Here is a 13436-nt window from a genome sequence, read left to right as displayed (position 1 = left end):
GACTGTTATGTTTGCTGTTGTCTCGACTGTTATATGTTTGCTGTTGTCTAGACTGTTATCTGTTTGCTGTTGTCTAGACTGTTATCTGTTTGCTGTTGTCTAGACTGTTATCTGTTTGCTGTTGTCTAGACTGTTATCTGTTTGCTGTTGTCTAGACTGTTATCTGTTTGCTGTTGTCTCGACTGTTATCTGTTTGCTGTTGTCTAGACTGTTATCTGTTTGCTGTTGTCTAGACTGTTATCTGTTTGCTGTTGTCTCGACTGTTATCTGTTTGCTGTTGTCTAGACTGTTATCTGTTTGCTGTTGTCTCGACTGTTATCCGTTTGCTGTTGTCTCGACTGTTATCTGTTTGCTGTTGTCTTATCTGTTTGCTGTTGTCTCGACTGTTATCTGTTTGCTGTTGTCTAGACTGTTATCTGTTTGCTGTTGTCTCGACTGTTATCTGTTTGCTGTTGTCTTATCTGTTTGCTGTTGTCTCGACTGTTATCTGTTTGCTGTTGTCTTATCTGTTTGCTGTTGTCTCGACTGTTATCTGTTTGCTGTTTGCTATTGTCTCGACTGTTATCTGTTTGCTGTTGTCTCGACTGTTATCTGTTTGCTGCTGTCTCGACTGTTATCTGTTTGCTGTTGTCTCGACTGTTATCTGTTTGCTGCTGTCTCGACTGTTATGTTTGCTGTTGTCTCGACTGTTATGTTTGCTGTTGTCTCGACTGTTATCTGTTTGATGTTGTCTAGACTGTTATCTGTTTGCTGTTGTCTAGACTGTTATCTGTTTGCTGTTGTCTAGACTGTTATCTGTTTGCTGTTGTCTCGACTGTTATCTGTTTGCTGTTGTCTCGACTGTTATCTGTTTGCTGTTGTCTAGACTGTTATCTTTTTGCTGTTGTCTAGACTGTTATCTGTTTGCTGTTGTCTCGACTGTTATCTGTTTGCTGTTGTCTAGACTGTTATCTGTTTGCTGTTGTCTACTGTTATCCGTTTGCTGTTGTCTAGACTGTTATGTTTGCTGTTGTCTCGGCTGTTATCTGTTTGCTGTTGTCTCGACTGTTATCTGTTTGCTGTTGTCTCGACTGTTATCTGTTTGCTGTTGTCTCGACTGTTATGTTTGCTGTTGTCTCGACTTATCTGTTTGCTGTTGTCTCGACTGTTATGTTTGCTGTTGTCTCGACTTATCTGTTTGCTGTTGTCTCGACTGTTATCTGTTTGCTGTTGTCTCGACTGTTATGTTTGCTGTTGTCTCGACTTATCTGTTTGCTGTTGTCTCGACTGTTATCTGTTTGCTGTTGTCTGATCCAAACTTTTCAATAGCCTAATTGTCCTTTTATTCAGAAGATTTCATCTGAAATCTAAAATGTTTTGCACTAATGATGTAAACTCTTGCAGGTCTGTCTATTCAAAAGAATAGCTACATGTATGTAAAATTGCTGTTTATTGTTTTTCTTAAAATGTTGAACTTTATCCATAGCGCCAAAAAATGCAAAAACTGATCAAAACCAGGTCTGTGTGTTTGCTTGTATTAATGGGTAGCCTAAATGGTTAAAACCAAAGCCATTAGTTAGCAGAACCCCCCCCCCCCCCATTCCTTATTTCCATTTCAAGAAGTTGGCAACCCTAGATACTGTAGTACAAGCAACGCAGCTAAAGCAACTCTTTCAGCTAAGCTAAGTAGCTTTTCGAGAAGTCTTCATTGTTTACTTCCGCCTGATAAACTGCTAAATCGCAAACCAACTTTTGTAGGCGCACACCGCCACCTACTGCACCGGAGGGTGTATTACTACGATAACATGCATAAAGCATTATTTCATTATCTTCGGTCTGTTACTTTAGTAAACCTATGTCCTGAACGAAGACACAACCTACTGCTTATGGCCTGTTGCTTCAAGATTTCACTCCCTTCAAATCTTTACCTGCACAAAGTATTTCCTTTTCCAAATCAAATGTCCACACATTTATCTGAAGCACTATAGTCCACAAAGTGGACTTCAGTCCCTTACAGTGGCGGCCGGCCACTAGAGGGCGTCAGGGCGCCGCCCAACCTACTGTCCACCTGTCTATCCACATGAAAGAGGGGGGAAATAAAACGTTATATATACGTTATATACACGTGTTATCTACGCTAACACGTGCACTTTAAATATGCAGGGCTGCTAACACGTGCACTTTAATACACAGCATTATTGCGTATTTTTGTAGTATTTTTGACCACTACAGATGATTTTATGATTTTTATGAGTTGTGTATGTTTTTATTTTAATGTGTCTGTGTCCTCATGTACTGTGCTGTACAACAAATTGCCTCCTTGGAGGACATTAAAGTTTTCTACTACTACTACTATATATTTTTTATGAGCGAGGTGAATATTAGATAGTGAGTATGAAAAATATCAATTGTATGGAATGGTGGTGAGGGTGGGTGCAGCCCAGGGCTAAGGCCTGGTTCCAGGTAGGGCCCAACACAATGGCCTGTCGGCCAGGACAGAAGACAGCAGAGGCTTGGATTCCAACACCAGTCTTTTATTTATACACCATCTGTTGTTGCTGGTTTGCTGGTGATAAAGAAAGAAGAACATATTATAAATCCATAGTGATTCAACATAAGTAACAATTAAATCCAAACAATTACTAATTATATAATATCCAAATAAAGAAATAACTATTAAAGGAACTTAAGCAGTGCAACCAATGATCATAAATTACCAAAGCAAAGTCAAATAAAAAGAAAACTTACTAATCATTTACACAGCAAAAAGGTGAAGGTGTGGAATCCAGTGGAGGCCAGCCAGCTTGTGCTCCGATGGTTTGCAGCAAAAGGATTTGCCACAGGTGAAGTGACTGGCCTTATTAGCTCTCGGGCTCCGCCCATCCAGAGAGCAGTGAAGGGAAGCAGTGAGGAGGCAGTTGGAGGAATGTAAAATGAGGGGATTTTCCACAGAGTATATAATCTGCAATAAATATGTAGATTCACAATTATCTACATGTGTACTGTTTTTGGGTCAATATTTTCTTGCACCGAATTGCCACGGACGCCGTCCAGGGACTTCCGGTTTACTTCCGGTTTCCACCAGTGCAGATCATAGACTGTTATCTGTTTGCTGTTGTCTAGACTGTTATGTTTGCTGTTGTCTAGACTGTTATCTGTTTGCTGTTGTCTAGACTGTTATCTGTTTGCTGTTGTCTAGACTGTTATCTGTTTGTTTGCAGTTTAGCGTATCCTCGACCTCATTGATCGCAGCGGCAGAGAGCATCTCATCCTGTGTGATGCTGCGTTCACATCAGAGGAGCCGCGCACACCACTGAGCAACAACAAGTGGTATTAGTCACACACACACACACACACACACACACACACACACACACACACACACACACACACACACACACACACACACACAGGGCATAGATTAAGATTTTTGTATGCCCCATTTTCTCCCCAATTGTAATTGGCCAATTCCCCCTGCTGTCCTGGTCGTTGCTCCACCCCCTCTGCCAATCTGGAGAGAGTTGTAGACTAGCACATATGGCTTCCTCAAGATACATGCGTATTCGCCAGCCGCTTCTTTTCACCTGACAGCGGCAGGAGGGAGGATCAAGCTATTCCCCCCGGTTCCCCTCCCCCCGAACAGGCACCCTGACTGACCAGAGGAGGCACTAGTGGAGCAACCTGGACACATACCGGCTTCCCACCCGCAGATACGACAAATTGTGTATGGATGCCCGACCAAGCTAGAACATGAAGGCTCGAACCTGTGGCCCTCATGTTGGGTGGGAGGGAATCTAATCTACCACTGCACTACCCGGACTGCCATCATTTGGCATTTGAATGGCATTTATTAAAAATAATGTGAGTGGCTTTCATCATATAACAAAAGGCCTCAAACTATAGAAGCACCCTGGATCCCTGTCTGAATAGCTCTCACAAGGTTTCTTACAACTGAACATTTTAATGACGTTTACTCTTATTTTCTTTATTGTGAAAGTACAAGTGAAACATTTTAGTGAAGTAAATATGACGTCCAATCTGTCCTACAGCGCCCTCTGGTGGTTGATCTGTGTCATTACAGTCTCCTCCTTAAACAGGGGATGTGGTCGTCATCCATGATCCAGGCTGAAGTCGTAATTTCAGATCGATAGATAGATAGGCGGTGTCCTGTCCAGCAACAGCCGGGCCGTCTCTGAGCACCGGGCAGTGGGACCAGACCAGGCCGTTAGCTTTGTTGTGTCCGGAGCGAGCGGTAGGTAACGTTACCGAGCGCTATCACGGGTTTGTTGTTGCTGTTTATCGTACCGTTATTCCATCCGTCAGACCCATGTTCGCATGTACCGTTAGAGGTGGACGTAAATGTTACTGCGCATGAATTTATTTGGGAACATCGTAGCCTACTCATTTTAGTTAACGTAATGTTGTATCGTGTCTTTCTCATCATTCGACTCCAACATGGCTGATGCCTTATATAGCAGGCGTCATCTTTTGTGCAGAATACCAGATTTGAGCTAAATGCGCTGTTTTCCTAGTGAAATCAACACGGGCCTTGCCCGAATTTAATAATTTATTTTTAGCACTTCCTTCTCTACTTGGCTGATTGGCATGGCTTTAGATTGATGAACATGTTGAAATCTTCTGTGGTTGGAGGCTGGCCTCGCAGGCCATCTCTTTGTTTACAATGTGTAAATAGGCTACTACATTTTGGAGACGTTTGATGGCAACCTGCTGTAACTGTTGCAGTGCTGCCATCTCATGGTAGAGTACAGTGTAACAAGCTGCTGCAGAAAACTGCACAGTCACAGATGGTAAAACGCTAGCCTATGCTATGAGGTCATTTATGTATCAAGATGTTAAACGATGACATTGATTTATTGCCCAGTCCCACGTCTTGCTACATCTTACTGGCGTCAGTCAGCCTATATATACAGTATATATAATCTAATTTCTAATCTGCAGCTCTTGTTTTTAGGAGTGCTCATTGAACCCTGCAGTGCTGAGCTCTTGACAGACGGCTTGTGCTCCGGGGTCAACCATGGGCTCCTCGGCTACATCTGCCACTCTGCTCTGCCTGCTGTTGGGGGCCGTGGGAGCCAGTCAGCCCCCCAAGACAGGTGAGACGGCTGACATGTAGCCACTACTAGCCAGGACCGGACAGTAGACTTAGGCCTCAAGAGCCCTTCTGGTGCTGGCAGAGATATAGAAACCTCCCAGCAGGGTGCGCTCTGTGAGCGAAGACAAATTTGGTAAAAAAAAAAAATGCTTCAACCCCGCTGCTACAACTCCATCCTAGGGGTAGTCTCGCTGGCCAGCCTCCCCTCCCTTCCGGGAGAGGAGTCTGGCTGCACGGAAACAGGCTGCTGGCATAAGCCCTCCCCTGCTCTACAGCTGCTCTCCCATTGGAGGCGTCGATTTCAGACGCTGCCGGATTTCCGCTCCACGCTTAAGAAGCTCTGTCATTGGCTCCGACCATGTCAATCAGAGTGGCTTCCGCTCCCTCCTCCCTGTGTGTCGCTGTAAATAGCCCCCTGCCACCGCAGTGAAAACAACCTACAAAAAATCTACACGCTAGCTCGTTGCTACATGCTGAAAATGGCAAGTTGGATTGTTGGAAACTATTTTCCAAGGGCACTGCCGCTAAGCGCCGCCCATCGCAATTCCAGAATGGTGACCAGCGCCGCCAGACTCCTCTCACGGAAGGGAGGGGAGGCCGGCCAGCGAGACTACCCTAGGGGAAACACTGAATGTCATTTTAGTCTCTGTTCTGCCTAAGACTCATCTTTGTGAGATGTGAACAGTATTATGAAAGTAGCCTATGCTGTCTTTTTAAGGCATGTAGGGAGGTGACTGTATAGGGCGTTTGGCCTAATTGGCTCATTTTGTTCTGCCTTAATGGACTTTTGGACTATGCTTGATATTACTTTCACATTTTAATATTAAAAGGGTAGATGTGTCTGTTTTACAAAGTCTCCAGACTGTTATATTAAGGAAACTAATCATTATCTCATGAGATCGGTAGGTGTAGTGAGAGGGGTAGAGAGAAGGCAGTCCGCCCTTTAATCAAGAGACTCATGGTGTTATGCATTAATTAATGCATTATTGTTTAACACCAAAAAACGTATATTCTGTACCGAATGGCCCATTGACTGGAAAGTAAACAAAAAGGTGGTGTCTGACTGTACGATATTGTCTGTGGAAACCTAACTCCTGCTCCAGTGTTCCTGGAAAAGCAGCAGGCCAGCTCGGTGATCTCCCGTCAGAAGAGGGCCAACTTGGGCAACGAGGAGGCGCTGGTGCCTGCTAACCTGGAGAGGGAGTGCCTGGAGGAGGTGTGCAACTACGAGGAGGCCAGAGAGGTGTTCCAGGACTCCTACCGCACGGTGAGCTCCTCCCTCCTCACCTTCTCAGCGCCTCTTGGTCCTCTATTCTTGGCTCCTTCTGATTTCACTCCGCCCCTTTTCACGAATGCACTGATTAAATAATAGCGATGGGACGATCTGCTTGTATCATGTTATGTTTCCATGCGCAACATGGGGTCCGGTTCACAATTCCATACAACCACAATACGATGTCATAAATAAGAGTTCAATGATAACTGACAGAACTCTGTTTATTTCCGAGCCGCAAATCTTTCTAGAAATGGCATTGGCTTGCTAGAATGTATATAACAATTTTAAAAATGTCTTTAATAATATTATTTGTATGAAGAGTTTGTGAAACTATGATAGACAAACTAAAGAGGAAATGGTGGGGGGGGGGGAGGGAATCATCTGATTCTAAATATAGCTGAATCGTTGGTTTGACCGAGTAAAACTATTTTTTCTAAGCATTTTACGACATGTCTATGGGAAAATAAATGGCGGATGAAATCCCTTGGTTCGTATGCTTAAGTGGGCGTGGCTTTGGGTCTCCATTGAATTTAACCCATTGATACCTGATGCAGCATTTGTGTGTGTATCCCTTTAAGGTCTTAAAGGGATACACACACAAATGAGGGATATACATGCAAATGCTGCATCAGGTATCAATGGGTTAAATACATCGTCCCATCCCTGTTGAAAAATAGAGGAACAAATATATAAAGTATATTCAGCTTCAATTGCACACTTCTCATACAGTATTTGTGTTGCAGGATATCTTCTGGTCCGTCTATATTGGTAAGTACTGTGCTGAAACAGTTCTCCGTCACTGCACAGTTGGTAGGTGTTTCAGGCCGTCTTCTCATAGACACACTGTGTGCGTTCAGATGGAGACCAGTGTGCAGAGAAGCCGTGCAAGAACGGAGCCATGTGTTCGGACAGCGTGGGAGGCTACGACTGCGTCTGCAAGTCGGGTTTCTCAGGGGTCCACTGTGAGACAGGTGAGGTGTGAGACAGGTCCGCCCACGACGTTCCATCATCAGAGCTTAGTTGACAGTCGACATGTGTTAGTTCCTTGTCATCGGGTTTGTTAAGTGCAGCAGTCTCCTCCCGTCTCTCCACGGTGCAGACCAGACGGTGTGTGTCCTGAACGGGACCAAGGGCTGCTCCCAGTTCTGCAAGCCAGGCTACGTGTCCTACGACTGCTCCTGCGCCCGCGGCTGGAAGCTCGATCACAAGGACAAGAACAAGTGTGTGCCGGCAGGTACGCAGACGGAGACAACGGTCCTCACCTTTCCCTGTGAACTCTGTTTCCCACACGAAAGAGGAGAAAATAATGCTAAAAATACGATTTATTTCTCACTTCAGATATCAAGACGCATAATGTTGTTCCTTCTATCATTCCTCTTGTTCTACTCCTCTCTCTCCCTTCTCTCTCTCTCTCTCCCTCTATCTCTCTGTCTGTCACTATCAGTCCCTTTCCCCTGTGGGAAGGTGAAAAGTAAGGGCATCTGGCAGGACAGACTGTCCACCAACGCCCGCAACAACTTTGAGGGACTCAGCTGTGGTTCCACGGAGTGTCCCTGGCAGGTAGGAATACACACACAAACACTCACGCAATGAAATGCCATGACGCGTATACACACACACACACACACACACACACACACACACACACACACACACCTCATCAACCTTAGGTGAGTGTGTCAGAGTGTTTCTCACAGTCAGCCATGACCAAATTTACCGCGCGTCCCTCAGCGCAGCGTTTTGTAAATGGACTAAATGGACTGCATTTATATAGCGCTTTTTATCCAAAGCGCTTTACAATGTGCCTACATTCACCGCAGGGTCTCCTCGCTGCACCTAACAGGGTTCATGTTGTTGTCTGCAGGCCATCCTGAAGAGTGCTGAGTCAGCAGGTTACTGTAGCGGAGTCATTCTGAAGGAGAACCTGGTCTTGACCTCAGCTCAGTGTGCCAAGAAATACAGCAGCTTCCAGGTGGCCGTCGGTGAGTGACTAAACAACGAAAAAACAAACAAACATCATACTAATAATCATTTATTTATTAACTCATTGAGTGCCAGCCACTTTTGGAGAACGGATGCTCCCAGTGCCAGAGTTTTCAGAGCGTTTTCAGTGATTTCTCGAGGCCCACAGAATATTGTGTGATATTACTATGTAAACACCGAACACGCACAAGAACGAGCTGGCTCTATTGTATCATCAGCAAAAAAAAGTTTATTGATACCATTTTCCGTTCTTTAGTTATGAGCCGGAGAAGATAGGTTGTTTTCAGCGTTTTCAGGCTTTTCAAATTATTAGCTGAGATAATCCGCCTTTTGTGAAATGCAGCATTTCAAGCACATTCACTGAGTCTGAAGATAATATTTTCTGATGTAGTGACGTAGTTGTTGTGTGATGCCCTGCGTGCACCACCCCCCTCCCCCCCTCCCCCGTAAACTCCTCCCCACACTGCACACAGCCTCACGCAACCATTATATTTTCGGAGTGCTGCGTTTGTGTGCTGCTGTCGGCTCTCAGCGCCACAGCAGGGAAGAGCCAACCCGGATTGCTGAATGGTTTGGCGTCAGGGGCTGCTTTCCTGGCTGCTAATCGGGTGGAGAAACTATACAGACAGACAGACAGACAGACAGGGACAGAGGGGCTCAGTTGTGAGCGCGGATTGACTCCTGTTCGGAGCCAATGTCAGCTCCCGCGACAGAGCAAATGGCTCTGGGAGCATGCATCGGTTTGTCTTTGATCCACGGCTTTTAGGCTGTTTCTCGGACCTGTCTCTAATCTGGACTGCACCGAGCAAGCACTGTCGCCACCTAATGAGTCCGTAAAATAGGTTATACACCTCCAATAGCTACTATAGTTGTACAGGAGCTGCGGAAGGCTTTGATCGACGTCCCACCGTCAAAAAACGCATTGGACGTCGAAGGACGTCCGTGGCACTCTACGTCACTATTTAATTGGACGTCGAAGGACGTCCATGGCATTCAATGAGTTAAAGGAGGATTCTGGTTATTTTACACCCTGGACCTTATTTCATTTTCCACCTTTTAAATATGATGTTTAAGTCACCCTGACAACTTGGGTTTGATTAGCATCAGCAGAAACCATAATCAGTTTGAACCGCAAACTGCAAACGAGGAAAACGTGGCATCTGAAATGATTGTATTTATGTCTAGTCACAAGCTTATTTTCCGACACACAGAGGCTCATTATGGTTATTACATAATATCGAGAACATGAATTAGCGATGTAACGTACCTCCGTGCTGCCGACAGCGTGCTCTGTTTGCTGTCCGTCACATAGATAGCACCTCCTACTTTATCACCCACTGCTCTTTGTAATCCATATTATGGTCTTATTTCATACCAGCGGCAATTTAATTGAAATAAATTGTCCATAATCTTGAAATCAGATCATATCTATTAGGCTATGCTAGGCTGGCTGCTACACAACAACAGACTGAGTCAACTCTGACCTGCCCCAGATGTGCTTCAGAGGAAGAAGAGAAGCGCTTCTGTTTGGTAACAGAAGAAGAAGAGAAGCACATCCGGGGGCGGGTCCAAGTTGACTCCGTTTGTTGTGTAGCTATGGCGTAGCAGCCTAGCTTAGCCTATAGATATGTCTGATTTCAAGATTATGGACGATTCATTTCAATTCAATTGCCGCAGAAAAGAAAAAGCAGTAAAAAAAGAAAGAAAAAAAGCACAAACAAAAGTCAATCGAGATGTTTGATAGACCACATGATCCTGAGCGCCTCCTTGTGCCCGCACCTAGGCAAACGGGCGTCCACCTACGAAGACGGAGAGCAGACGCTGTACGTGAATCTAGTTCACGTCCACCCGCGCTACGTTGAAGGTCCTGAAAATGACCTGGCTGTGATTGAGCTCCGCGACCGCATCGTCTTCAAGCAGACCGCCCACGCCGTCTGTCTGCCCGAACGGGACTTTGCCGAGAGCGTCCTGCTGACCGGAGAGTTCCCCGCCGTGGTCACCGGCTGGAAGGACCCCAAGCAGGAGGTGTCGGTGCAGGGCCCGCTCACCCTCAACCAGCTGGCGTACGTCCGCCTGCCCGAGTGTCTGGTCACGCACCCCGGTCTGATCACCAACAAGATGGGCTGCACCGCCGCCCGCACCAACGCCGACTGCGCCATGAGCTCCGGCAGCCCCCTGCTCACCATGTACAGGGAGGTGTTATTCCTGACTGGAGTGGTCAGCCAGCCACCAGGGGGCGACTGCAGCAAAGGCTACATCTTCCAGAAGGTGTCACGCTTCATGGGCTGGCTCCAGCCGCTCATGGACTCGCGCTAAGAGGGGGGGGAGTCAGGGAGGGGAAGGGAGGAGGGAGAGGTTGGTGGAAAGCTAATGTAAATTTGATGAGAAGGGAACATGTCAGGGTCAGTTATTTGGGATAGAAGTGGAGAAATACTAAAAACAGGGAATCAAATGGACCATTCCATGTGTGTATTTTCAGTAGCAGTTGTCTTATTGTGCTTGGATTATATACATTTCCCAGGTTGATGCATTATTTTAACAAACATACTATAGTCCATCCACCATACTAAGATCACTTGCAATTTCTCTTCGTGGATTTCTTCATTCATCCACTAGGTGGCTCTCTATTAACAGATATAATGGATACAACCACTGACATGCACTACCATGGCCACCATAGCAGCGGGCCAGCAGCAGCTAGAGAAGCAGTAAATTATGCAGCATGTATTTTGCCTTGTGAACATACCTTTCAGTACATTTTAAGTGATGTTGTTTTTCCTCAACCAGTGTACTGGTTGACAAGCACTGACTGTACTTGTGAGAATGTAATAAACCCTAACAATAGACCTGATGTCAGTTTTGTATCATGTACTGTAGGTGTCAACTGCACTCTGCTAATAAGTCCCTTTTACACGTTATATTCTTTTTACAGATACCCTGCAAAATATTTGGATTTGTTGGGATATCGGCTATTTAGTCGGCTATAAATGCACAGGAATACTGTAACAGTTGTTTTCCATATGGGAACGCACAACAACAGGCGAGGATGACATTTTGAAATCTGTGCAAGACCGATGGCTGGACCTTTTGAAATGTCACAATATACCTTTGTACAGATCTCGCTGGCCTTGGCGCCAATGAAATGACCCACCACATAAATAAGCATGTCAAGTTTAAATGCAGACAAAAGGACAAAAGTTCTCACAACCATGATGAATGATGGAATGTGTCACTTTATAGTCAAAACCAGCGTGAATTCGTAATAGCTGCGACCACGTGTGCAAATTCCCGAAACGCAGGACGGCAGGGCGCAGCCCACCCTGAACTGCCTCTGCCACCCTGTATTTCAAAATGTGATGCCCCCTTTTAGCCAATTGGCACGAACACAAACACACACCTTCACACACACACAAACACACACACAAACACACACACATACACTTGACCTCCGTGCCAAATTTGAGCCTCCTAGGGCGAAAACTGGCAGCCAAAGGGGGCGGGACTTCTAAAACTGATAGGAGTTTAGCTCTGACTATCTATTAGTTTGCCTTCATCTCTCAACTCTATATCCACTATAATATATATATATATGTGTATATATATATATAAATATATACATATATTGTCCCAGATATTGGGCTGTCACATTCCCCTGTGTTGTCTGGCAACTTTTTCCCACAGATACCAGCCCTCCACGAGCTTCTCACAGCCTCCCTGGTGGACAAGGCCAGAAGCACGGCTGCTCCCCCATGTCACGGAGGGGGGAGGGGGGGGGGGGGGGGGGGGAGGGGGAAGAATGGGAGGGAGAGAGAGAGAGACGCCAAACAACAAAAACCTGGCCTGCCACTCTTGATGGGATGCTTGAAAAGGACAGCTCTAAAGGCTGGGGCCTGCGTTGGCTGTTGCCATGGTGCTCACCTAGGAGATAGCTCCTTGCTCCCAAAAATGGCCCTGCTCCTTTTCGTGGGCCGTCCAGTGGAGATTAATTTGACTGGAACTCCTTCCTTCCTGGGTCTGGCACTGCCACCTCCTTTTATATGCACACGCACACACACACACACACACACACACACACAGAGCGAGGTTGCAGCTAAACTCAGCGTTCATCTGTTCCGAGCCAGTGGATCCAGTAGGATGCTGTTTTTAAGTCCTGTCCTACATCTCACATGGCTTTCATCTCCTCCCTGAATCAAGCCTACAATCTGAGCAGAGAGGACGTGACGTGAATGCTGAGAGAGAGAGAGAGAGAGAGAGGGGGGAAGGGGGGGGGGGGGGGGGGGGGGGGGGGGGGGCGGGCGAGAGACATTTGACAGGCTGAGAATGAGACAGGCTGGTTGGACGAGATAGGGCCAAAAGTGGAGGGACTTCCAGATGAGTGCAGGGACAGGCCGGGGGGACCTGGGCAGAGACAGGCCGGGGGGACCTGGGCATGGACAGGCCGGGGGGACCTGGGCAGAGACAGGCTGGGGGGACCTGGGCAGAGACAGGCCGGGGGCACCTGGGCAGGGACAGGCCGGGGGGACCTGGGCAGAGACAGGCCGGGGCAACCTGGGCAGGGACAGGCCGGGGGGACCTGGGCAGGGACAGGCTGGGGGACCTGGACAGGGACAGGCTGGGGGACCTGGGCAGGGACAGGCCGGGGGGACCTGGGCAGGGACAGGCCGGGGGGACCTGGGCAGGGACAGGCCGGGGGGACCTGGGCAGGGACAGGCCGGGGGGACCTGGGCAGGGACAGGCCGGGGGGACCTGGGCAGAGACAGGCCGGGGGGACCTGGGCAGGGACAGGCTGGGGGACCTGGGCAGGGACAGGCCGGGGGACCTGGACAGGGACAGGCTGGGGGACCTGGACAGGGACAGGCCGGGGGGACCTGGGCAGAGACAGGCCGGGGGGACCTGGGCAGGGACAGGCTGGGGGACCTGGGCAGGGACAGGCTGGGGGACCTTGGCAGAGACAGGCCGGGGGACCTGGACAGGGACAGGCTGGGGGACCTGGACAGGGACAGGCTGGGGGACCTGGACAGGGACAGGCTGGGGGACCTGGACAGGGACAGGCTGGGGGACCTGGACAGGGACAGGCTGGGGGAC

At 47.6% G+C, this 13436-nt stretch overlaps 1 protein-coding gene across 4 annotated transcripts; it reads left to right on the top strand.

Annotated features, from left to right (window-relative positions):
* The first annotated feature begins 4087 nt into the window (after positions 1–4087).
* On the top strand, positions 4088–11197 carry proza (protein Z, vitamin K-dependent plasma glycoprotein a). Of its 4 annotated transcripts, none has more exons than XM_083648684.1 (9): positions 4088–4231; positions 4952–5093; positions 6196–6359; positions 7112–7136; positions 7226–7339; positions 7468–7602; positions 7813–7928; positions 8233–8350; positions 10135–11197. In XM_083648684.1, exons 2-9 carry the CDS (start codon positions 5015–5017, stop codon positions 10665–10667), a joined length of 1284 nt encoding a protein of 427 aa, XP_083504810.1. In that variant the 5' UTR covers positions 4088–4231; positions 4952–5014; the 3' UTR covers positions 10668–11197. The 4 variants fall into 4 exon arrangements, with proteins under 4 accessions (XP_083504810.1, XP_083504811.1, XP_083504812.1 ...); XM_083648685.1 differs by having other exon boundaries at positions 4939–5093; XM_083648686.1 differs by having other exon boundaries at positions 4088–4235.
* Positions 11198–13436: the final 2239 nt, after the last annotated feature.

The sequence above is a fragment of the Poromitra crassiceps genome (genome assembly GCF_964638095.1).
Source record: "Poromitra crassiceps genome assembly, chromosome: 13".
Classification (NCBI taxonomy): domain Eukaryota; kingdom Metazoa; phylum Chordata; class Actinopteri; order Beryciformes; family Melamphaidae; genus Poromitra; species Poromitra crassiceps.
Note: the sequence above shows the minus strand (reverse complement) of the source record. Positions and strands in the feature narration are given on the sequence as shown.

Bases quoted from the DNA above. Each gene is read 5' to 3' on its own strand.
- proza (XM_083648684.1), top strand. From the start codon at position 5,015: ATGGGCTCCTCGGCTACATCTGCCACTCTGCTCTGCCTGCTGTTGGGG. The intron at 5,094-6,195 runs GTGAGACGGCTG...CTCCTGCTCCAG, and splicing joins CAGTCAGCCCCCCAAGACAG to TGTTCCTGGAAAAGCAGCAG. The intron at 7,340-7,467 runs GTGAGGTGTGAG...TCCACGGTGCAG, and splicing joins AGGGGTCCACTGTGAGACAG to ACCAGACGGTGTGTGTCCTG.